Source organism: Pseudopipra pipra, chromosome Z (assembly GCF_036250125.1).
Source record: "Pseudopipra pipra isolate bDixPip1 chromosome Z, bDixPip1.hap1, whole genome shotgun sequence".
Lineage (NCBI taxonomy): Eukaryota > Metazoa > Chordata > Aves > Passeriformes > Pipridae > Pseudopipra > Pseudopipra pipra.
Window position 1 is genome coordinate 42,060,191 of NC_087581.1, and position 24,315 is coordinate 42,084,505.

Consider the following 24,315-nt stretch of genomic DNA (forward strand, 5'->3'; position numbering starts at 1 on the left):
AGGACTGTGTGTCTCAGTTTCATTCATTCATGCATTCTTGAATGAATGTATGCTCAATCTGATGTTTCAAAATGAGAGTCACAGTTTGCCTTCAAAAAAGTTCTGTTAGTGTGGGGTAAGAACAAAGCATATAATCAATCAAACTGCTTGGGCTGTAGCTGGATTCATCAGATGACCCTCGACAAGGTCAATGAACCACAGCATTAAAATGTGCACAGAGGACTTAAGAATAGACAACTACAGAATTAGTACGACTTCAGAGTAATTTTTTAATCCCAATTAAAAGTGCATCATAAATAGCTTTTGACTAAGCAGATATTCAGAAGTTTTACAACAAAGGTAAGGACTCCAATACCAAAACTTAGGAAGAAATACTTTATTTTCTTAGCTACTGTTCAGAAAGCCCTGAGGAAACTGATCCCCAAATCCCTAAGAGGGTCTGCAGCAAAGAAGCAGGAAAAGCACTCTGTGCAGACAGCTCCCGGTAGTACTTGGTAAGAAAGCGAGGCACAACATACCCAGAAAGCTTGCTCAGGTCACACCTTCTCAACACCACGGGAATTCCATGTATTCTTCCCTTTTGGCAGCAACTAAAAAGAGAGACACACGGTTCTCCCTGGCAAGTATCCTGCTATTAGACAGGTAACAGGTTTTGCTAGCAAGTTAAGGTCAGACACCTGTTGTTCATCAGAAGTCACAAAAACACTGTTTCACTGCTGGAAAAATGGGAACAGCATTACTCGTAAGGCTTCAAACAGAGCAGCCATAAACCCTCTCAGTCACTCAGCATACAAAGTTACAAATGAATAAAGCTTTTTTTTTTTTTTTTTTAAAAACAAAGAACAAGCTCAACAGACTTTAATTCAAATACACTTATAATAAGTAAACATTTCAGAAATCAAAATCGTAGGGAGCAGACTGAAACACCCAGACATTCTTGCTTTACTCTTCACCCTCCTAAAGAAGGAATGGTTACTTCTGATAGCAGTTTGATCAATACAGAAGACTCCCACAGACTAAAAGCTTTTGTCTCAGTTAGGTATTAGCTATATAGTAAAGTACATTCAAGAAGTCCTTGTATCAATTTGGCATTTTTTCAAGTACCTGACAGCTAGTCCTTTTACAGATAACAAACAGCCCCTTTTGGCCTGCAGTGTTAAATCAAAATCCATCTCAGTTCATATACAAACTGAGAATCTTATTTAGATGAAGTCTACTGGCTGTCTCAGGCATTGACATTAACTTCTCTAAAATGAACACATTATGAAAGACTTATTCTCTATTAGCAGTATCACATATCCTACTGATAGATTTGAGTTGTGTTACTGATAATTTAGATGACATACACCTATGAAATTTTAGAAGAATAAAATCTGAATAATTACAATACACACTATCTGGAAAAATATCCCAGATGGAAACAGAAATAAGGAATAGGAAAAAAAGCAAAAGACTTTAAAGCATTTAATTGTTTTGTGCAGGTAATATTTTTACAGACTATAGCCAATCAATGAAGAAACAAAATAAAAGTGTTTCAGTCTTTTTCACTCCTTTTTTCCAAGACACTTGATTTGTACTTTGAGCTTAAGTAGTAGTTAGGTAGTTAATCCACTAATAGACAACCTAAGCAGAAAATAATTTTTTAGTTGTACCACTAAATCATTAATATCATTAGTGGTACAGGAATTCAGTGCTGTACCAGTAATAAGATTTTCCTGGTTATTTGTAGAGGTAAATTTGTAATCTAGCTAACTAGACTACAACAGTAGAAAAGTCAAACTATCCCCAAGCTGTGTTCAGGAAATGTTGCACGTAACATCTTTAAATTACATTAGCATTTCATTTCATTCCTAGTATTGCAATGATGGGCAGAATTATCTCTAAAAGGAAATGTGCATTAAAAAAAAGATTGTTAAAACTTTATGACTAAACAAAATAAATGACAAGTAGGTGCCTAGAAGTAAGATTCAAAACTCTATAATCAGAGCTTATTTTCAATAGAAAGGTTTCAGTGCCGATTGTTTCGGGTTGGAATAAACTGATAGCTCACTTGGTATCTCAAGTTATGGACTTCTCTTCCTTATAAAGTGAATAAATCCCCAAAAGTCCTTACTTAATAGAAATAGCTGGAACATTACAATCTACTCAAGAGCAACAGAACACTTATAGCTGTACTGTAAAAGCTGGTTCAACAAAGTTGTGACAGTGAAATTTGATTTGATAAAGTCTCATTGCAGCAGACAAAAATGAAGCTTGCAATTGGTTTGCTGGCAGAAAAAGAATATTCAATTCACTAGAGTGCATATAACAAAACCAAACATGCAACCTATTGGTTTTAAAACTTTTACTGCAACATAGAGAGAACAGTAATTAGATATTTATATTTTTTTCCCCAGAAGAAAATATGTAAACAGGATAATAATTTTATCTGTACGTATACAGCTTCTCAGATAATTTGAGGGGGAAAAAAGGGGGTGGAGTTTCTCAATAATCAAGACACTTTTAACTGAAATGGGTTTTCATTTGGGAAAAAAGCCAACACTGTTTTAACTCAGCATTAGACAAAAATACTGTGCTTCTTGCACTACTTTCAAACAGCTGAAAAGAGAACCCCAAATATCCTTATTTTGGCATTCAGGATTATATATGCTCAGATCTTCTAAGATTTCACAAAGCTGCTCCCCAGTGTTGCCACGAAATACAGACTGTAGGATCTACGTAGCACAACCTACTTCCAATACCAGTGCTAAGTGGAAAGGAATATGAAGCAGTGCATTACACTACATGTCTGGAACTAGTACAATAAGAGTGAAAAATCTAGAAAAAGTTAAGCTACAGTTTACAGAAGGAACTAATTATCTGCAGAAGCTGATTTTTGGTTGTTTTTTTTTTTACACTGTGCGATTTTCTGCATCTGCTAATTTAAAGCAGACATAGTTGTTGCCTCCTTTGCTTTGTTTCCTATGTTCTCCCTTCCACCCACCCCCTATATACCATTACACCAAGCATTATGAATATAAGCCCAAATATCCCAGACAATCCAGTGAACAAAGTTAGTGTAATGCACTGGCGTGAGGTGTGAAATAGAAAAAGTTCTCTCAATCCTCGTCGAAGTTCTGTTGTAGAAGAAAGTTGGCAGCCAAGTTTTCGTTCTTCTCACAAGCAAAATACGCCTGTATCACAAGTCCTTCAGGGAACCCTAATGCCTTTAACTGAAGAAAAGAAACACATTTAGAAAGTACATTTTTTTATATTAAGCTTCTTTGTATGTTTAGTTGTCTTGAGGTGTCACTTAAGCAATTACTGCCTTCTTGAAAACTACATTGCTGCCTAGGCCAATGCAGCCTCTAGTGAGCAAAAAATAAGGTGTTGCCTCTGCCTTGAATAAACAGAATTCTCACTTGAAAAAATGATGAGTGAGTCTAATGAAGCACCAAAAAACTATGTCACTTCTTTAGTGACATAGTAAGTCACTAAAACAGACCTGGGTCACAGTAATGTCAGGAAGTAAAAGCACATGGCACTGATGCAGAAAAAAAACCCTTCGAACAATGCCCATTTCAAACAACTATACAAAGCTCCAAAGAATTTTTAACAAAAGCTGTCTGGAACAAGAGCTTCCAGGCTGGGATCTCTAGTAGATAGTTTAAGACATCACATTAAGCCATACTTTCAATTGTTTATACTGGGATTTTCACATTTAAAAAAAAATGTTGACTGCACACTGCAGCCAATAGAAGTAAGTTGAGAGGAAGAAGCCAAGAAACTAATTAATGTTTGGGACACAGTGACAGCAGGGCATGAGAACACCAGGGTAGAAGTTATTACTGTGCCAAGGGGGATGGGTTTAGCCTGCACTTAAAGGCAGTCAGCAAATGAAACCTTATTTCTTAAAATCCTCATACCACCTGCATTTCACATATAGGGCAGACCAAATAACTGTGAGAAACTGTATCCTATTATCCCTCGCCAACCATTCTTAGATTTTATTTTCTGCCACAAACAGCATGACTGCATTAGCTGCAATACTAGGTTCCTAAAATTCTGAGGTGTGTTTCACAGTAAGTGTACAGTAAGTGTACAGGTCTCTGCTGGGTTTTAGAACAGACTGTAGAGGTAATAATGCTCTACTGCATAAAATGGCTTTAAAAGGACATGCAGCAGATTAGAGAGCATGATCTGTGAAGTACATGGACAAACAATTTTATCAGACTAATCGTATTAATTGTTAACTTCCTTGAGATCTAGAGAATTGACACCTATATTTAAACAGTTATTTTCCAATGATTCTTACATAACCTTTGGCTTTGCCAGCTGGAAAAAAACCATTGTCTTTGAGACACAAAACCACTACCACAGTATGACAGAAGTCTTGCAATTTTTCCTAAGAAAAAGATCTCAGTGGTGTTGCGATTTATATAAAGCCATATTTAGTCAATGTTACACAGTACTTATGATGCAATATACCACCCCCAAGAGCATTTTTATAGACGTTTACCTGTTGTTTTTGGAAAGCTATAATTAAATAATTCCCATGGATAGACAAATATGTGGGTGAAGTTTTGACTTGAACTAATCTACGTAACTATGAGCCTTCTTACTATCCAAGCACTTTGCAAACAGTGCTCATGCAGACAGATCTTTGCACCTGGACACCTATCACAGAATGATCTAGAACACCACTGGCTGAGGCTTTTGCAAGAGGAATTTCTGCCTGAGTTCCCATTCCTGAGGGAAAACAATTCAGTCATTAATTACTACAGTCTCTGATCACTTAAAAGGCTCTGCATCTTCCTAGTAAGGCAGATTTAAGACATTTTAGACTTAATTGCTATAAAGCAGGAAAAGATGTAGTTTGAAACAGGACTATAACAGCTATGAAATACCAAGTATAAAAATATCAAATATGAAGCAGAACTGCTCGGCATAAGAAAAGTTTAAGTTATGTCTTAAGCACGCACTAGAGTCAACACCCTACACCAACAGCCAAGAAACACTTCAAAGAAGAAAGGCTCACCCTTTCTATAGCTTCTTTTTCCTGCGGTGTTACTTGAATGTAGTTCATATGACCATTTCCAGCATCTGCTACTTCTCCAGTGCTGGCACCATCATCACTCCCACTTAAGCCTTGGCGAGACTCTAGAACTGGCTCGTTCAGCATATGAATAAAGTGTTCCTGGTGCTGGCTTATTTGCTGTGATGCATGGAACAATAAAAGAAAACACACATATTTAAATAACTCATGTTTAAGCCTGCCAACAGACAAGTAAAAATGTTTTCAGGGAAGCAAGTAGTCAAAGGAATGTGTAAAAAGGTGCATCAAGAAAAATCATTACATCTAACCATAAGAAACACAATTTCATGTTTCAGTTCAACTGCAGGGATCATTTCCTCTTCCTGACCCCGGTGCACCCTCTTAGTAAGAGTCTCAGACTCATTTCTAATGTCATAGAAAATATGTTCTGTACAGCAACAACTGCTGAAAAGCCAACAATAGGATATTGTAACTGCCAGTAACACATTATCCCAGGTAACATCAACATATGCCTCAACATATGTTATTCTCTTGTAAAGCTGAATCAGAATTAGCAAGCATTATTTTCTTCTTTTTAGCTTCACCTGCAGTAGTTGAGGGTTTTCCCGTCCAATCTGCTGTAGCAATGCCGGTAGCAGAGAAGGATTTTGCTGGATAATTTGTCTCATCTGCTGGAACTGAGGCTGATTTCGTAAAAACTCAAGGGGATGTCCTGAAAAATCAAAAGGGGTAACATGGTTTTTAAAGACGTTACTAAGAATCTTAATAAAATACATACCTACACTGCAATTTTAGACAGAAATAGGACTATACACTCCTCACTGAAGGACAGAAAAGCTTGCTTCCTCACACTGACTTACTCTAGTTTAAGCAAGGTTAAACAACGCATTTTCTTTCCACCCAATTTTAAGATCCAACAGCCTTGTGTCTTTTATTTCCAGCATTTTTCTCTTTGTCTCATCTCTGAGTAACCTCATTCAGAGACATCTACCCAGTCTACTGCCTTGTCTCTGCATCTACAACAGAGCTCCCTATCTACTGCAATGGGTCAGTTCTGACTCAAGGGAGTCTTTCCGTCCCATACAACCTATATTATTTACTGCCTTGAACTGTGTCTGAACCACTCTGAAACACCCCATCCCCCACTACCTCTTTATGGATGTGTGCCTGTCACTACAATCTGTATGTTTAACGCTCTGGCTTCTTATCAAACCTTGTATCTTGAACTCCATCTCTGCCATAGCCTAAAACAGAGCTTCCCTTCCCCTTCATAATGCTCCTTTCATGTATTTATCTCCCTTTAAGACAGAGTTCTCTTCAGCAGGCACCAACCACTGTCCATGTGCTCCGTGAGGAGTCCCAGGTCATTTACAAGTCTCTTAGGTGCTACACTTCATGACTAATTGCAGGTTTCTCCCTTGATATTCCAGATTCCAAGAGGTAAATACATTAAGTACAGCCATGGACAACAGTGCCCAGTTATCCACAGAGCAGAAAGCCAGAGTTTATGTGAGAGAAAACACAACCCCACCCACATTTGTGGTCTTACACTTAAATTCAGAATACTGAATCAAAGGAGTTGTGTGAGTTCACTGCATTTTTTGAAACCTCACTGCAGATGTATCAACATATATCAAGCTGCATGTTCCAAGGAAGTACCACGTTCGGAATTTCCATGATGCAGCTCTTACCCAGCTCCATTGATCAGTTCACAAGCACCAGGAATTTAAAACTGACTGAAGAAGAGACTGATTAAGCGCAATGTTTTTATCGCATCCTCTCAAACATAACCTTTCTTACCTCCTAATGAGCTAGTAGTCGTTGGTATAGTTGCTACTGCTGCTGCCACTGCTGAAGACTGAGAGGCACCACTGCTTGGTGTTTGAGGGGGTTCAGCCACAGCCTGATTATCTCCAGGTATACCCTAAAGCCACAGTTCACACAATTACCTACAGAATGCTACAAAATATTTGTTTCAACTGCATGTAATACTTGCTTTCCAGAATGAAGGGGACAAAAAACCCTTTAATGCTTTCACTGCGAATACAAAGCAAGATGCTGTGATAGGTATGCACTTACAACTGAAGAAAGAACACTGTGAAAAGAGTAATTTTATTTTTTGAGAAAAAAAAATGAGAAAAATGTGTGGTTTGTACAGCAAGGTAGTAAAGCATTCACTGCATCAGTTTAAAAACATGTTTTACTCCATAAAAAGTACTTGCTTTGAATTCTGCTCCAAGATATTTCATATGAGTGAAAAAGTTAACCCAAATATAGTTACAATATGTTATAGTGTTATGCAAAAGAAGTTACATTACAGCAACAGAATTGCACCACACAATGCTAACTGAGATTATCAATGGCATACAATATGGGAGGAAACTGTGAAGAGATGTAAGAACACTGCTCGTGGGACCTCCTTCCCCAATGCAAAACTGTCCTTCACTGTATCTTAAGTGTGAAAAGGTCTTTATGTCATCAAGTGTTAGCAGTTAAAAAAAAACCAACAAAACTCAACTTGCTTTTTGTTTATATTCCATGTGCAAAAAACTTTATAAAGGAACTGATTGCTCAGGGGGGTGAAATAGACAAAGCTAAAAAGAACAATCATAGTGAATTAGAATGTGGGTTATACAACCAAGACACACCTTACCCTACTATCTTACTCTTGCATGGGAATCCTTCAGACTTCCTACCCTAACCTTGCCTTCCCCACTGTCACTGAACTCCTGCACCAAATTTGTCCTTTCAGCCTTTATCCCTGAATCCTGGAAACTCAGACAGCTTGGCAGGGGAGAGACACCAAGAAAGAATCCTGTATGACAACAAGCCCAGAGAAGTTACCCAAAAGAAGGCCATTCCTTCAGTTTGGGAAGCACGAAACATAAGGAATGGGGCGGATGGAAATATTACAAAATTTCAGTTTAGCCAGACAACAAAGAGCTTTGTCAAGTGATGCCTCAGAGCTTTTTTTTGATTTTTAAACTTTTATAGATTTTAGAAGTAGATGCGTAGTGAATGTAGATTTTAATGTAGCTGTATTATATCTCTTGCCCTGTAGCATTATGCTTACACATACGCAACCCTACTACCCCATTTCATATCAATCCCTCTAAAATTCCATTAGTGTGTTTAGTCTTCTTTTCAAAGTAGAATTGTAGAAAAACACCCTAAGGCCTGGACCAGAAGATATCACACAGACACAGCAACCTTGAAGCCCAGAACTTTGGAAGAACTCCAAGGACTGTGCGTGCTGTGAAGAAGACGAGGATGAGGAAGAAGGGGTCCCAAACACTCCCAGACCCAATTCCTCAGGGGGCGTGTCACGGGGTAGAACTGGGCAGAACTGAGGCTGGACAGATCTGGGATTGGATGGACCTTATAAAACCATAGAACCACTGTCTGGGTGAGCTCACATGGTATGTATTCCTTGGGCCTTAGGCCTGAGATTACAGACCTGCTCCCTTTGTCTTATACACTAAATTGGCCTGGAGTATTTTTTCCCTGCAGACTTTTAGGTAACAGTTTTGGCACTCTGAAAGGCAGAAAAGTGGGACCTGTAACTCCTCCGGATCAGGAAACATAATCCTGCAGGAAATTATTCTTCTGCCAGCATATTTTGGAGAATTCCCACACCAATCTTGGGAAGCCCAGCTCCTCAAAACCACACACACAGAGGTGAGATAAAAGAGCAGCTCCTTTGGGTAATTTTGCTAGAAGTTGCAAAGGGGTTTTTCCTGGAAACAGGAGAATATGGTAGGCTAGGAAGTGAGACTTTGGGCCCGTGTTGTTGCATAAATTGCTGTTTTTCCAGTCTGTGGGCAGAAGCCCAGGACAATTAAAGGGAAGTGGGTGAAGGAACCCCCCCTTGCAGCTTTGATAAAGGCAGGGCAGGGACAGTGAAGCCTACCACTGTGGTTACTCAGGGGCTTTGCATTGGCTTGGTATAGCCAGAAGGAAAGGGATGCCTTTCTCTGCATTAAAATACCCTGCCTGCCCTGGCTTGAAGTTGGTGGTGGTGCTCGGAGAGGGAGCTCGCGGGGTAATCCTGAGGTCACAAGTTCAAATCTGGTGCTGGGAAGCTTTTTCCTGCCTGGTAGTTGTCATCATGGGTTGTGTCGAGTCCCAAGAGGAGGAGATCCCAAAAGGATATCCTTTAGCCTTGGTTTTGCAGCACTGGAGACATTTGACTGGCCCTGAAACATCTTTAAAGAGGCAGGAGTTATGCAGGCTCTCTATAAATGTGTGGCCTTTGCACTGGCTGCTCAAAGGGGAGACTTGGCCGAAGTTTGGCTCTTTTCAAATGAATACAGCGTTACAGCTTATGTCAACCCTTCATAAGGAGGAGCGATGGAACCAAGTAGTGTATGCTGAATTGTTTTTGGCCTTTTTAAACCACCCAGAATGGAAGAGAGAGTATAAGTTAGATAAAGCCCCTGCAGAGGCAGAGCTCTCAGAAATGGTTTTAGAGAGAGGAGAGAAGAAAAGATCGTGGTAAAGGTGATCCCATCAATCAAATTTACGTTAAAAGCCCGATAGACGAGGATTTAGATCTTTTAATGGCCCCCAATTTGCAAGGGCGAAACCCAGGAGCCACTCCTGCTGGAGCGGGTGCGGCCGGCTCTGCGGGACCAGCGGCGTCGAGACCTGCCACAGGCGCAGTGGGCGCAGGTCCCACCGGAGCCGCGGGCGCCACAGGACAGGCGGGGGTGGTTGCCAGCGCTGGCCAGACGGCCAGAGGGGTTGCAGGCGTGACTGTAGGTGCTGCCGCCGGCGTTGCCGCCAGCGTAGCGGGAGCAAGTCCAGCCGCGGGACCGCCAGCGCCTGGGACTGGCACGGGAGTCACCGCGGCGATTCCGGCAGCAGCGACGGGGATCACGGGAGCTATGGGACTGGCGGGGACAGCGCCTGCCACAGCAGCTACCGGAGCCATCGCCACGGGGGCGGCGGTGGGACCCACCGCTACGGGACAAACCCCCGCTTGCGCGACAGGAGCTGCCACAAGTCCGGCAGACGGGACGGCGGCAGCGGCGACCGCGGTCACAGCCGTGGGAGCTGCCACGGGGCTGACGGACGGAGCGGGGAGCGCGGCAGGCGCAGGCACAGAGCGCCTCTCGGCTGCGACCGGCCCAGACGTGGCTGCCCACGATACCTCAGCAGCTACAGGCAAAATTCCCGCCGGAGCTGTGGGAGGAGGAGGAATGGAGGCGGTGCCTGCAGCCGGGGTCACTGCCCCAATCGACACCGGAGGCTCTGGCTCCACCATTGTGGGCGGAGCTGGAGCCGCCTCTTGCCCTTTAGCGCTCCCAGTCCCTTACGGTCCTTACGCTCCCACGGGGTACTCGGGGGGCGCGGTCATTCCCGACTGCCCCCCCTTGGTATGCAGGATTTCCCATTCCAGAAGAGCAGCCCCAGGGGCGTTTCCAGCTTTTACCCCATATCATCAGCGAACGGCTACACCAAAGAAGAGCAGATAATTCTTGGCCCCCGACAGGAGGAAAAGGCAAGGTTTTCCCCCCTCTTTGACCCCTCGAGCATGAAATTCAAAACTAGAGATAATGATCTCACTGACACAGGTACAGAAGCCTCTGATGACGAATCAGTCAGTACCTCGGAGGAGGAAAAAGCTCCCGTAGTAAAACCAAAAACAAAGGCGAAGGTTTCCTCGGCAACTGCGAAGGGAAGTGGGAGAAGGGTGTGTGAGGCTGTGTCGGATCCAAGCCCGATGGCTAGGAGAACAAGAACAAGAAAGGAGAAAACTGTCATAGAGGCTCCCCTGAGACAGGCCATGGGTAACCAAGGCCCAGTTTTGACAAAAATTCCTTTTTCTCTGGTTGAGTTACAACAATGGAAGGGCTCAGTGGAGGTATATAGAGAAAACACAGAAAAAATGGCTAATTATGTATAAAGAGCAGTAAGAACACAAAATCCGGACTAGTATGACCTGAAAGTCATGATGGATACATTGCTTAATACTATGGAGAAGAAAATGGTTAAATGAGCTGCCTGGTCTGGGATTGAGCTACTACTAGCATCTGGAAAACTCACAGGGGAACTTAAGGATATATTCCCCCCAGAGGACCCAAAATGGGATCCCAATTCACCAGAAAAGAGGGAAGCATTGAAACACTATCAGGATTGGGTGGGGTATGGTTTAAGACATGGTATTCCAAAAGCAGTAAATTGGACAAAAATGTATGAGGTGAAGCACGACAAGAATGAATCCCCAACAGACTTCTTGAATAGGCTGAAAGATGTCCTACGAAAGTATACAGATGTGGACATCAGTTCAAACCTTGGGAAAAAACATTTGATCTATTTGTTCATAGGTCAGTCTGCAGATGATATAAGGAAAAAGTTGCAAGAGGCAGGTGAGAAGAAAGAGATCAGTGAGATATTGGATATAGCTTGGACAGTGTATTGGAATAGGGATCAGAAAGGCAAGGCAAAAGTGCTGGAGGTGGAGGCAGATGACTGCCACACACCCCACAAATGCAGTAACTGCCAGGAACGCCACAAGCACAATGCCCGCTGCAAGTGTTGTAAATGCAACTGCCAGCATAATAAGGGGAATGATCGGTGTTCTTTCTGCAAAAAGAAAGGGCACTGGAGAAGGGATTGTCCAGATTTGAAGAGAAGTGGAAACCCAGTCCCTCAACTGGCTGTGGACCAGGATGGACAGGGGACCGAAGGATTCTTCCCCAGCAGAACCTCTCGTTGTAGCTAAGCTGGGAGGGGAAGAAGTGGAATTCTTGGTTGATACAGGGGCAGCATATTCTGTGTAAACACTTTGGAAGGGAAACTGAGTCATCATACTGTAATGGTGGTTGGTGCTACAGGGGTAAGCGAAACAAGGCCTTTCTTTAAACCTTTGAGATTCAGATTGGGAAAGCACAGGGTAACTCATCAATTCCTCTATATGCCAAACTCTCCCAAGCCTTTACTGGGTAGGGATCTATTGGAGAAATTTGAAGCCGAAATTAAATTCTGCAAGGGGCGGGGAATAAAAGTCATAATTTCTGCACTAAATATATCAAGGCAGCTGCCTTTTGCATACAGGAGAACCACGGAGAGATCCCTGCAGAGGTTGAGAATGCTGTCATCCCTATAGTGTGGGCTAGCAATTCCCCTGGGAGGTCCAAGCAAGCAGAACCTGTAAGCATCACATTCAAACCAGGAGCAACACTGGTAAGACAAAACCAATACCCTTTGAAGCTAGAAAGTTGTAAAGGATTAAATTTGGGTTATTGGTAGAATGTGAATCCAAATACAATACCCCCAGTCCTACCAGTAAAAAAGGCTGATGGTAAGAGCTATCGATTGGTGCAGGATCTAAGGGCAATCAACAAAATAACAGAGGATATACATCCAGTAGTGGCCAACCCCTATACCTTACTGACCACGTTAACATCAAAAGGGGAAAACAACTCCCGAACTGGGAAATCATTTTGCCAACCAGGCAGCAAAAGGGGCTGCAGAAATAGAATCCTAACTATTTACTTCCACAGAAGTAAATCGATCTGACAGGGTTCACCCCAAAATATCATGAGAAAGACCACCAGTTAATTAAGTCCCTTAACACTGAAATCAAAAAGTGGATGGGCTGTTACACCTACAGGACAGGTTGTGGTCACACCCCCACTCCTTTGGGAGATAGTTCTGCGGGAACATTAGGCTACCCACTGGGGAACAGAAAACCTTCTAAAACATTTGAAGAAGGTAGTAATAGGGACAGGTATGACCAGAGCTGAGCAATCCATTGTAAGTAAATGTGAAATCTGCAGGCAAAACAATCCTGATACAAGCAAGAGAGTGGTGCTAGGGGTAACAAAGGCCGGGGACCTTCCCAGAGATTATTGGCAAATAGATTTTGCTGAGTTACCAGCCAGGGAGGGATACAAGTACATACTGGTACTGGTTGACACCTTTAGTGGATGGTCTGAAGCTTACCCCTGTCGCACTAACACAGCAAGGGAAGTGGTAAAAGCTTTGCTCAACCATATAATTCCAAGGTTCGGGGTTCCTCTAAGAACATCATCAGATAGAGGGACACATTTCATTGCAACAATAGCGAAGGAGGTTTGTCACATCCTGGGAATTGTCTGGGACCTGCATACTCCCTACAGACCTCAGGCAGGCAGGAAAGTAGAACGTATGAATGGTACTCTTAAAAGGCAAATTGGTAAAATTTGTCAGGAAACATCCATGTCATGGGTTCAGGCTTTGCCTCTAGCTCTGCTCAGAATTCAAGGTGGAGCAACCAAGATGGAGAGATAATGTAAGTCCTTATGAAATATTATATGGGAGATCATATCAAGCTCTGCACATTCCAGGGGACATTCACACGAGGGGGAAAGTTGATCTACAGAAGTCTTTAGTGGCTCTAGGCTCTACTTTACAGAAACTCCAGAGATTCATCAAGTTATCCAGACCCATAGGATTGGACACCCCTGCTCATCAATTCCAGCCTGGAGACTGGGTCTATGTTAAATGTTGGGACAGTAACCCATTGCAAGCCAAGTGGAGAGGACCATTTCAAGTCCTGCTGACTTCCCTCAGTGCAGTTAAAATTGCTGGCAAAGGACCCTGGTTTCATTACTCCAGAGTTAAGAAAGCTTCAGTTCCTGGAACTACTAGCAAATCAGAGCCTGACACTGATGAAGAGGATGTGGCCTAGACTGTTTCTTCTCTATATGTTATCTGTAGAGTTGGTAACTATGATTCAGGTTTAGAACCAAAATTTACATTTGGCTTTAGTAAAATGCACCCAATATTCTTCATGAAAGTGAGTGCTGGATTTGCACTATGGATTCCACTAAAATTTGGCATCAAGTTTAAATCCTACATTGGACAGTTCCTGAAGATGTCTCATTAGGTTTACAGAGATATCTCCACAAACTTACTTCATGGTTACCATGAAGTGGTAACTGGCTAAAAGAACTGTTTATATTAGTGATGTACATAGAGTTTGTATAATAGCTCATTGCATGACCTGATGCTGCAGATGTTGGTCATCCCTTTGGTATAATGCTAGGTGGAAGTGGTAGAGTTCAGACAAGATTGAGTTTTGTCCATTTCTAAAGGGGGGACTGATGCCTCAGAGCTTTTTTTTTGATTTTTAAACTTTTGTAGATTTTAGAAGTAGATGTGTAGTGAATGTAGCTGTATTATATCCCTTACCCTGTAGCATAATGTTTACACATACCCAACCGTATTATCCCATTTCATATCAATCCCTCTAAAATTCCGTTAGCTTCTTTTCAAGGTAGAATTGTAGAAAAATACCTTAAGGCCTGGACCAGAAGATATCACACAGACACAGCAACCTTGAAGCCCAGAACTTTGGAAGAACTCCAAGGACTGTGCGTGCTACGAAGAAGATGAGGATGAGGAAGAAGGGGTCCCAAACGCCCCCCAGACCCCAGAAAAAAGTCCAGTGGTGTCTTACAGTGGATGAAATAATTGTTTACTGTTTAACTGAGCACTATAGCAGTTTTTAGCTGACATTGCTCTCCAAAGGGTAACAATCACAGCAGGTCCAGCCCCTGAGCAGAACGGAGAAGAGAACAGAACAGTTCCAGTTGGAAGGTACCTACAGTGATCATTTAGTCGAACTGCCTGACCAATTCACGGCTGACCAAAAGTTAAAGCCTGTAAAGGGCATTGTTCAAACCCCTCTGAGACACTGACAGGCACAGGATACTGGCCATCTCTCCAGCGAACATGTTCAGTGTGTGACTATCCTCACAGAAAAATGGTTCCTAAAAATTTCCAAACTAAGAGGCTGCAAGCAGTGGTCTGGTCGTTGATGAGACGACAGGACTCCTTCCCAATTAGGGGTTAGAAAATCCTGGGGTCAAAGAAATCTGAATGTAAATGCCTCCAGAGATGAGTCTGGAGTATAGAAAGAGCGTCTTTTGGAATTGAGACCTCCTTCCATGACCACACTCAGACACAGGATTACACCTAGATCCTCAATGATGAAGCCATGAAAACAGAACAGCTTGTCACCTGAACTGTGGACAATAAGCAGAATCTTCAGGGCTCACCTGAGGAACAGCTATGCTTTAAGCACAGGGAGTCTCTTGATGTTTTCTTTCCAACACTCTAAGGTACCTTTGGTGTACTTGTTCTTTAAACCTGGACAATTGTATACACTTAAGAGATCTCAACACCCTAAATCCTATTCTGCAGATTATAACAAAGATAACAGTGATGATAGTTTGGAGGCAGGTAACAGAGTATCAAAGAACAGTGTCATTAATGGACCTGTATTAACCAAAAGTAAGCTTTTTTTTTTAATGCAGCAGGACAGTAAGGAACACGTTTAGAACACAGCAGATCAAGAACAGTTAGAAAGACCATTTATAGCAACATGATTCTCCTAGAAGGGGAACAGAAGTAGGTCAGCTAATATGGTCTCCAAGAGCAACACTGTTCTCCCCACTTCCTTTTCCAGCAGGAAGAAGAGGAAGAACAGAGAAAAGGTATTCTCAGTGGAGGACAACATGAAACATAAAGGGACCACCTTATGTAAGAGAAGAACTCATTGTATACACAGAACCTACTGAAGGAGCAGAAATTAACTGCTCAGGCCAGTCAGAAAATCTGTTTGGCAGATGTGACATGTTGAACTTCATCATAGCAATGTTTTGTTTCTATTCTTGACTTCCTGAACAGAAATAAGACAGAGGAGGGAAATATCAGACTGAGTGTACAAGAACTGCACACGCATAGCAAACCCAACACTTAGGGGAGACACCAAATTTATGGTGTATGTACAGACTAGATGAACACTAAAATCAACATTTTTATGACATGAAAAACAAAAATTTGAGGTTGCAGACTTATGGCAGATAGTTGGGAGCTACTCCATTCACCCTTGTGGCCTAATGCTAGATGAGAATTGTACATTCTTGTACTCAAAACATTTGTTGTCAGTTTAAAATCTGAAGGTTACAAAGTCTTGAGTACCCTCATGTAAGTAGCAAGCATGCCAGTGACTTGTAGTTGTAGCTACTGAAGAAAAACTTCATTAACGAAAGCAAAGTTTTATAACTGGAGGTAAAGATGCTGGTTTTCTCATCAATCGATTAGAAATTCAATCCACAGATATTTTGCAAGGACTTGTCCAAGATATCTGATTTCCAATTCTAATAAAGTTCAGATTGTCCAGAAAAAAGGAAAAACCACATCAGGGAAAAGAATGATATGCTAGAGTGAAAACTAAATGCACTGGAAATACTGATTAAGCAACAAGATCACAGACAGATTCTATGGTGGTTACAATTCACCTGTCAGATTGAGGTATACAATGAGAAATAATCCAAAAAAACCCTAAAACAACACACGTGGTTTCCATTAAAGTGAAGTTACTCTTCCATTTCCTCTCACATCAGTGAAGTTCATTTCACCCTTCAAACTGTATTTATCAAACAAAATTGTTTCTTCTCTAGAACACTGCTTAAATTAAAACATCGGTTAAATTAAGCACACTTCAAAAAACTCTCAAAATTTGCTGTTTGGAAAGTATATTAAGAACACTGTGCATTATTAGCAAAAACAGTGAACTGGAACTTAAAAAATGCCTATAGGTGATGCTATAGATACTAATCTAAAAGTACAACTGATCAACTAACACATGTCACTAAGATGTGATGCAAAATCATTGAGTCAGCCATTGGCATTTAGAACTATCACTGCAACAGAACACAATTTACATACATATCCATATAACAAATAGTAAAAGCAAAGAGGTGGTTAGGGATGACTTCGGTGTTTTCTATAACACATCATGACCCCCAAAGTCTGAATCTCATCCTTCCAGATGCTCCGCCTGGAGAAGTTGTTCCTCTGTGAAAACATATTACTCTCACTGATTGATTAATGATTAATATTCAAAATAACATGTAAATCAAAGTGAAAGCTATGTGGAAAACATAAAATCAGAAAGAACAAGGTGTTGGTAAAGCAGCTGCTCACCATCAAGAGGTATTCCACTGCTCTGTCAGGGTTGTTGAAACTGGCCCTCAGTGCTGCAATCACTTGCTCTCGTTCGTAGCCCATTGACATGATCTCAGTCACCATATTCTCATAGGACTGACCTGTCACTAGAAGTCACATGACCACGATTTTAGGGGAATAAGAAAAAAAAAAAAATCACAAAAATGTTTCAATTGGTAAACCTCATTTCTACCCAAATTTGAGTCATTCACTGAAAAGTAAAGAGAAGCTCACATTAAATATGCCACGTGGCTTTAATTCCAAATATATTCTGGTGGTTTTGTTATGAATTTGATTGGAAATAGGAGAGGGTAATGAACACAGTGTAAACCTCTATTGACAAAAGCAGCACTCGTGATACTTCTGTACTTGTAATTGAAATAATGTTCTCTCTCCAAGTTTTCACTTAAGGTCAAGGGCATCCTCACAGCTAATAATTCCTCATGTAATCAAGAAAAGCCTCCTGCAGCATAAAATTGGAAATCAAAACTTTTGAGGCAGAAACCTGCCTGTTAAACTGTTAGCCATTGAGGTTTTCCAAAATGAAGACTTTCTGCTATGCTATTGTTAGATTGATGACAAATAGTGATGACCAAGTTACAACTATACATTGCTACATGCTGGTGATGATGACCAAAGTAATCTAATCAATTTAACATGGACCAACTCAAGTCAGCCAGAAGACTTTAAAGTTGTATCTAGGAAAGCCACTCAAGACCTTAGTGAGACTAAGCTACCTAATTTAATTCATATATCATTCGATTTATTATTTGACTAGACATCCATCACATCAAATCCCCCATCTCTTACACGGACAAAAACTGTCCCATACCTGCAGCCATTAAGACAAATGGGTACACACTATACATGAGCAACTGATCACTACACCAATCTCACTGTAGGGAAGATTATTATCTCTTTTCATAATCCATTTAATTTTCCTTCCTTAAAAGAAAAAAACCAACCCAGACATTAAAATACTATCTCCTTCCCTGGATAAAGGTATTCCTGATCTCAGTGGAATACTACTACTGACTGACTCCAACTAGCAAGTTAGTGGTAAGAGAGTAAAATAATTACAATCATAAAAAGCAACTGATTAATTAAAAAACACAGAGAAAACAAATACTGCTAGAGCTACTCTGTTAATACAAGTAAGTCACCATTAAAAGAACCAACAAAACCATCAAGTTTTATTCCCTTAGGGAGAGGGTGTTCAACTCAAGGCAACATTAACACAATGCCACTGCCTGGTTTTTAACAAATGCTTCTAAATAATCAGTGGATGTATGGCTTAGGGCACTATGCTCAAGAACAAACAATAAGAAAAGCCCTAGCCCATGGACACTTGTGCATTATCCATAAATAAAGGATTTACAACCCTTGACTAATCTGAGTATTTGTTATTTGGGCTTCAAAGTAATAGTGCCAACCTAAGTTTAAGGAATGGTAAGTTCATGCCTTCGTATAGAACTACTTTACGCCTACCTTCATTTTTTCAGATATTAAAAAAACTGACACCAAACCCCCAAAAAACCCTGTCATCTAAACTTTGACCTAGAGATGAAAAAAAAGTTCAGCCAACAATTGTTCCAACACAATGATTCTGCTAAACTTCTGCTCACATTCTTTCTTATGCAGGACTAGTTTGTTTACCCTTACTATTGCTAACAAACTAATCAAGCAGACAGAAAACCAACAGCAGACAGAACACCTGTTGATATAGTTAGTTACTACTTAAGACACTTCTGTAGGGCTTTTTCAACGTAAGCTAGGTAGAGACTAGAACCAGTATAAGAGATTTGATACGGGAAAAAGAGATGCAAAAAGGTTGACTTGCTCTGCACAGACTGCTACATAAGCCACAATTAAAAGCCAAAGGAGGAAACAGAATCACTGCAAATTTAGACATGTGTACTCCATATACACACTACTTACACAATCTGGGCAAAAGTAAGATCAAGAATAATAATTCAGAAGTTGCACACCAGCAATGTCATGATAGAGAGTCAGGCCTATCTCTACACAGTGCTAGTGGAAATGTTTGAGGTCAGTGCTGAACTGATTCTGCTCCTTGCTTTTGTCTTTCAAATAACATTTTGAAGCTAGATTAACTCTCAAATCCAGTTCATCACAATCCTCACAATAATTCTCATCCCATGCCCTAAAGAAAGCTCGGGCTGCTCCAGTGAAAGATATAGTTGCACAAGAACTGCAAAACGCGTAGATCTTCACGTAGTATAGAAAGCCACATCAGTTTTCAGAATCTAAACAAAATCAAATCAGTAGAAAGCAATCCCTGTTTTCAAAGCGAAGTCAATTAACTTCAGACAATGTAATTGAGAAGCCACAGTTAGAATATGTCTAGGATCCAACTGTGGATGTGAAAACATACAACATGAATTTATGCATATTCCTTTTAGGACAGTTTCTGAAGAAAAAGGATGACACAGTTCATGCCTATTGCCTTTGAAAATTTTTTGGCCTATAACACTACCAGCTTGCTTACCCAGAAAATTACACTCAATGCCTGTTATTTGCAAACTCTCAGGGACACGTGGCTTTACAACCAGACAACAATCACAGAACTTCCACATAAAATAGACAGTGAGGCAACACTCTTGATATGGGATTTTTTTTTTAATTTCTGATGAGACCTGAATCAAGACCACCACCTTAATTTAACTTGTTGATCAATACTGTTAATATGAGTATTTGTGATGACCACACTTTGGCCACCAAGGTACAACAAATGGTTAATGAGGCACCTTTGGTAGCAGCAGTCACTTCAAAAATGTAACAGAACTCAACTGGTTGTCTCCTACAGTATCTATCAGCTATTTCAGCTCTAAAACAACATGTCACCTAAGACCTAAGCTGCAGTTAGACAGACTGAATCTAGTCACTATCACTAATAGACGTAAAACATTACTACTGACCTAGATCACTCTGAGCTGCTTAATCACAACACCTGCATCCAATATACCCACATAACCCTACACAAAAATGTAAGTGAAACTCTTTTCTTAAACTCTTTGGTACCAAATTGCAGCTTCATATTTACAGACATAAGACAAAACAAACAAACAAAAGACACCTCCTCCTTATTTCTGTGCCTTAATTTGCTACACTCTAAAACAATCCAAAAATTTACGTAGGAGTAAGGAGTTGTGGGTTTGCCTAAATTTGCTAGCAACCAGAATCAGCATGAATGAGGAGCAGACCCTCCTATTGTTTTTATTCTGTCTGTTCTACTGAGAAACAAGGACATTTAAACTGTCAAAATAAAAGTGAACTAACTGTAGGTACAGGGAGGCATTCATTCCTTAGCCCAGATAGCAGCAGATCTGGTGAATTTATCTAATCTAAATGTGTCAAAAGATAAAGTACTTTCAAAGCTGGAACAAGTGAATTATAAAGGCAGCCATTTTATCCAACCTGCACTCTGGGGAGCAAAAGTGAAAAGCATATATCTATTTACATGTAGTCCTCTATTCAAGTCACTTCAAAGTGAAGAGTTAGAAAAGAAATTAAGGCAAATGGGGGAAAAACAGGGATGATAAGGATCTTCCTTTTACACAATAAAAATATATGGAGGGAAGTATTCTTCAGTAAAGAAGCTCTTGAAGCTGGTTCCAAGATATCAACTTCAGGTCTTACGGAAGGGTACTTTAATTATAATTTTAACAATGACAGATATAGAAGAAAATGTCAACATCTGCTAATCTGTCATGTCTCTGCTGCACCAAAATAATGTCTACATTAAAAAAAAATTCCACTTACCAAGTGCACTTATAGCATCCTCAAAAAGATTTGATCGAGATGTATCACCTGTTGTACTGTAAGATGAAGACAAGTGCAATGGTAATTACAAAACTTTGGAAAATTTCCTGTTAAAAAAAAAAAAAGGCAGCAGCAGCTGTAACTCTAATAGCCCCTTTTGTTTCTAAAAAACCAACAAAGCTTTCCACAGAGTTCTCTTTTGGTCCTATAGTGAGACCAGATTTTACAAACTTACAATGCTACCATTTTTAACACAAGGCCAACCTCCCCCCTGCTACCCCTAGTAGTTTGGCTCTTGCCCATCTGCTCAGGGATTAGCCATCTGCTTTCTTGAATGCTTTAAAGGGTGGGAGAACAAGGTGGATTTTCAAAAGCACACAGCAGTCTCACTAACTGCTTCCCCACAGTCACCAGTCTGACCTCCAAGTGGGTCAGTGCCAAGCACTTATTAAAATCTCAGTATCCTGCTTTCCCAGGAATATAAACTGCTAACATTTGCAATTACTCCATCTCAAGTTATCAAAGCTGTTAAATTACAAGGCTCACCTCCATCAATAGCGAGGAACACAGAGGCAACACCACCAGGCAGAAGAATCCCAGTTAACTCAGCCAGAGCCAAGGGTGCCCTTTTCCTGACTTGTCCCAGGGCCGCAAACTTAAAGCATCAGCCCCTTGGTCTCAGGGTGACACCCCTGATGGGTCAACAGGACTCCTTCTGGCAGTACTGCCTACAGGGTAGTGCAACTCACCATGGGGTGCCAGGAAAAAGAGACTGTGTGAGATTTACTAAGGGAAATCTAGGGGGACAACCAAAGGTAGGGAAAGGAAAGCATCAAGGCACCCTGCAGATGAAATGCATGGGTCAACAGAGTTTAAAAAAAAAAAAAAAGAGAAAAAGGGCTGATTCATATATAAACACACTTGCCTGGCCATGGCCTGAACCTCATCCCCAGTCCATCCTCCTTCCTTATTAAATTCCATTTCTAACAATTTTTCCCAATGGAGGGCTGGCTACATGCAGGTCAAAGGGAATCTGAGTATCAGGGCCTGCAACAGCCTTGCAGGGCTCAAGGTAATCACATGCCCAGGTGCCAAAAACGTAGCAAACTCCAGGGGCCTGCTACCAAAACAGTCTCTCTAAGGCCAGCTGCTGTAGAAATTAATATTGTTCACTTGTATGTTAGTACATATGTATCTTGCAGGAGTGGGCTTTGTCCTAAAATAGTCAGAGGAGAACAGGATGAAGCTGCTGGTGTTGTATCTTACTTGAGTGATGGTCTTTTTCCTGCCTGAGTTGACCTAAGCAGCCAGCCATATATACAGGAATATACATATTGTGTGTGTATTTTGGAAATTCATATTCAGTCTTGATATGTGATAGAGTTGGGGACATGAAGCACCAGCTTCACTTTTATCAGGCTGCCAGAGCTGGCAACTCCTATCAGCAAGTGAAAGATCATCAGATTAATCTGAATGAGTTTTCAGAAGATGCCACTAAAAAAAAAAAAAAAAAAATCTAACAAGGCATTTAAGAGATCTGTGTTTTTATGCAAGAAAAAATTTGTTCCAAAAAATTTGTTCACTAGTGTCTGTCAGTAGTGAGATTACCAACCAAAAAAGACCAAAGGCAAAACAGGACACCAGCTTGCCTGGCCATGGCTCAATAAATCTTCACCAGCCTTAGTTATCTGACTTCTAAAGCAAATCAGAAACAAGCAGTACTCACTGAAATCAAGGCAGGTGATAATCTTAATACACGTATTAAATTATTTTTTTGATTCGTGTTAAGTACACTGAGGCTCCCTTTGCAGTTTAAAACACTGCAATCTGTACAGGGAAAACACTATTTTGGTATCAAAGATTAAGCTTTGAACCCACTGGACTAACTGAGCAGAAAAAAAATGAGAAGAAACTCACCTATTAAAATTTTTAAAAAATTAAGTTGACTGATAAAGGCAGCTTCATTTGTGTTCCATTTCTAAGAGATATCCATTTATCATAATTGCAAAATTAAATAACCGATTGGTGTATTTAGTGCAAAAAACTTATGATGACATTTTCAAGATATAAGCAATTGCAAGTTTTGCTTCCTTGTCAAATCAAGGTTTAAACACCAACTGATGGTGTTTAAATATAACCATTTCAAAAATTAATGTCTTATGCACCACTATTCACATAAATAACACACTAATAACTAAAAACCAGTGTATGAAAAATTAAGATCTGATGCTATGCAGCACTTCAAAGGCCACGAAATTCCAGTTAGCATTTTAATCCCATGCAATACTTAAGCAACTTAAAGTGAGCAAAAAAAGACCACAGCATACAACACGAATGAAACCTGTAACTTAACTTCCACTTGATTTTCTTGAATGTAGTGAATTGTGGTTAAAAGTTATTCCAATTCCGCCAACTATCTGCAGATGGGCCAAAAATAAACTTGTAGCTTTAAGGCATTATATGATTAAAGAGCAATACCATATCCTACATTTTGGAAGAAAAAGCTCTTTCCAGAAATTAAGAAACTCATAGAGCAATAAGGAAGTTATGGTTCAAATCTCGCCAACATGTTTCAAAACAAAGAGGTTTATGAACAGGACAGGACACATTCCTCTTATGCCTTTAAGAGCTTCGTGAAAATTATATTCCCACACAGGTGAATATCCTCAGTCTGAAAAGAAACTTGTGTGATAGTAACTCCGAAATGCCTAATGGGAGCACAAGTCCTGTGTCATTTAGCTCTCCACTCCACGGGTTTATTCCCAAGACCACAATTCCCATGGGAGAAGGTGTAAGCAGGGAGGGGTGCTTCTTAGGATCGATCAGTAACGTTATACTTGAGTCAGAGACTGAAATTACAGTCAAGAAAGGAGAAAAATTATGTAGATTTGAGAGAATGACTAGACTAACACTGTAATGGAAACTTCAAATCAAAACTAAAAGCAGCAGCCTCACTTTTGGAGGCTCATTCATACCTGTCAGTTGATGATGGACTGACAGCAGCTGCTGCCTCAGGTGGTTTTTCTTCTGACTGCTCTTCTCGAGGGGCACTCACAGGTGCAGATTCACAGGCAGCCTCATCTGGTGCTGGTGGTGGAGAGACAGGAGCTGGCACAGGGGCTGGCACAGGGGCAGGAGCAGGGGCTGGTGCAGCAACTGGTGTAGGAGCTGCAGTTGTTGAGCCAACAGTGGAGGTGGCATTTGATTGCTGAGTGACTCCAGTTGCTGCTTTGGGCTACAGGAGGAAAACAGTTCAGACACAGCACAAAACTCCCAAACCCCTGCTCTCTGCAAGCAACACACTGATTAGGTTCTGTTAAGACCATTTGTGTTTGATATTGCTGCCTCGACATCAAGCATAACATTAAAACATTGCAGGACATTAAATCTGTAATGCAATTTAAACAGAATTTCATTGGTAAGCATCTAGGAGCACCACTGAAGTACTTATTTAGACACCTAAGGATTCACACTCTGAGTATAAAGCGAAATAC

At 40.8% G+C, this 24,315-nt stretch overlaps 1 protein-coding gene across 1 annotated transcript in view; it reads right to left on the minus strand.

Moving 5' to 3' along the window:
- Positions 1–245: 245 nt before the first annotated feature.
- The window catches only part of RAD23B (RAD23 homolog B, nucleotide excision repair protein), a 40,785-nt gene continuing 16,715 nt past the window's right edge, over positions 246–24,315 (minus strand). Inside the window, exons 4-10 of the mRNA XM_064642347.1 lie at positions 23,797–24,056; positions 20,822–20,877; positions 17,018–17,145; positions 6,836–6,959; positions 5,620–5,747; positions 5,018–5,194; positions 246–3,212 (exon numbers count right to left, since the gene is read on the minus strand). Of these exons, the coding sequence (XP_064498417.1) occupies positions 3,099–3,212; positions 5,018–5,194; positions 5,620–5,747; positions 6,836–6,959; positions 17,018–17,145; positions 20,822–20,877; positions 23,797–24,056 (987 nt within the window). The 3' untranslated portion in view covers positions 246–3,098. The remainder of the gene's footprint in view (positions 3,213–5,017; positions 5,195–5,619; positions 5,748–6,835; positions 6,960–17,017; positions 17,146–20,821; positions 20,878–23,796; positions 24,057–24,315) is intronic.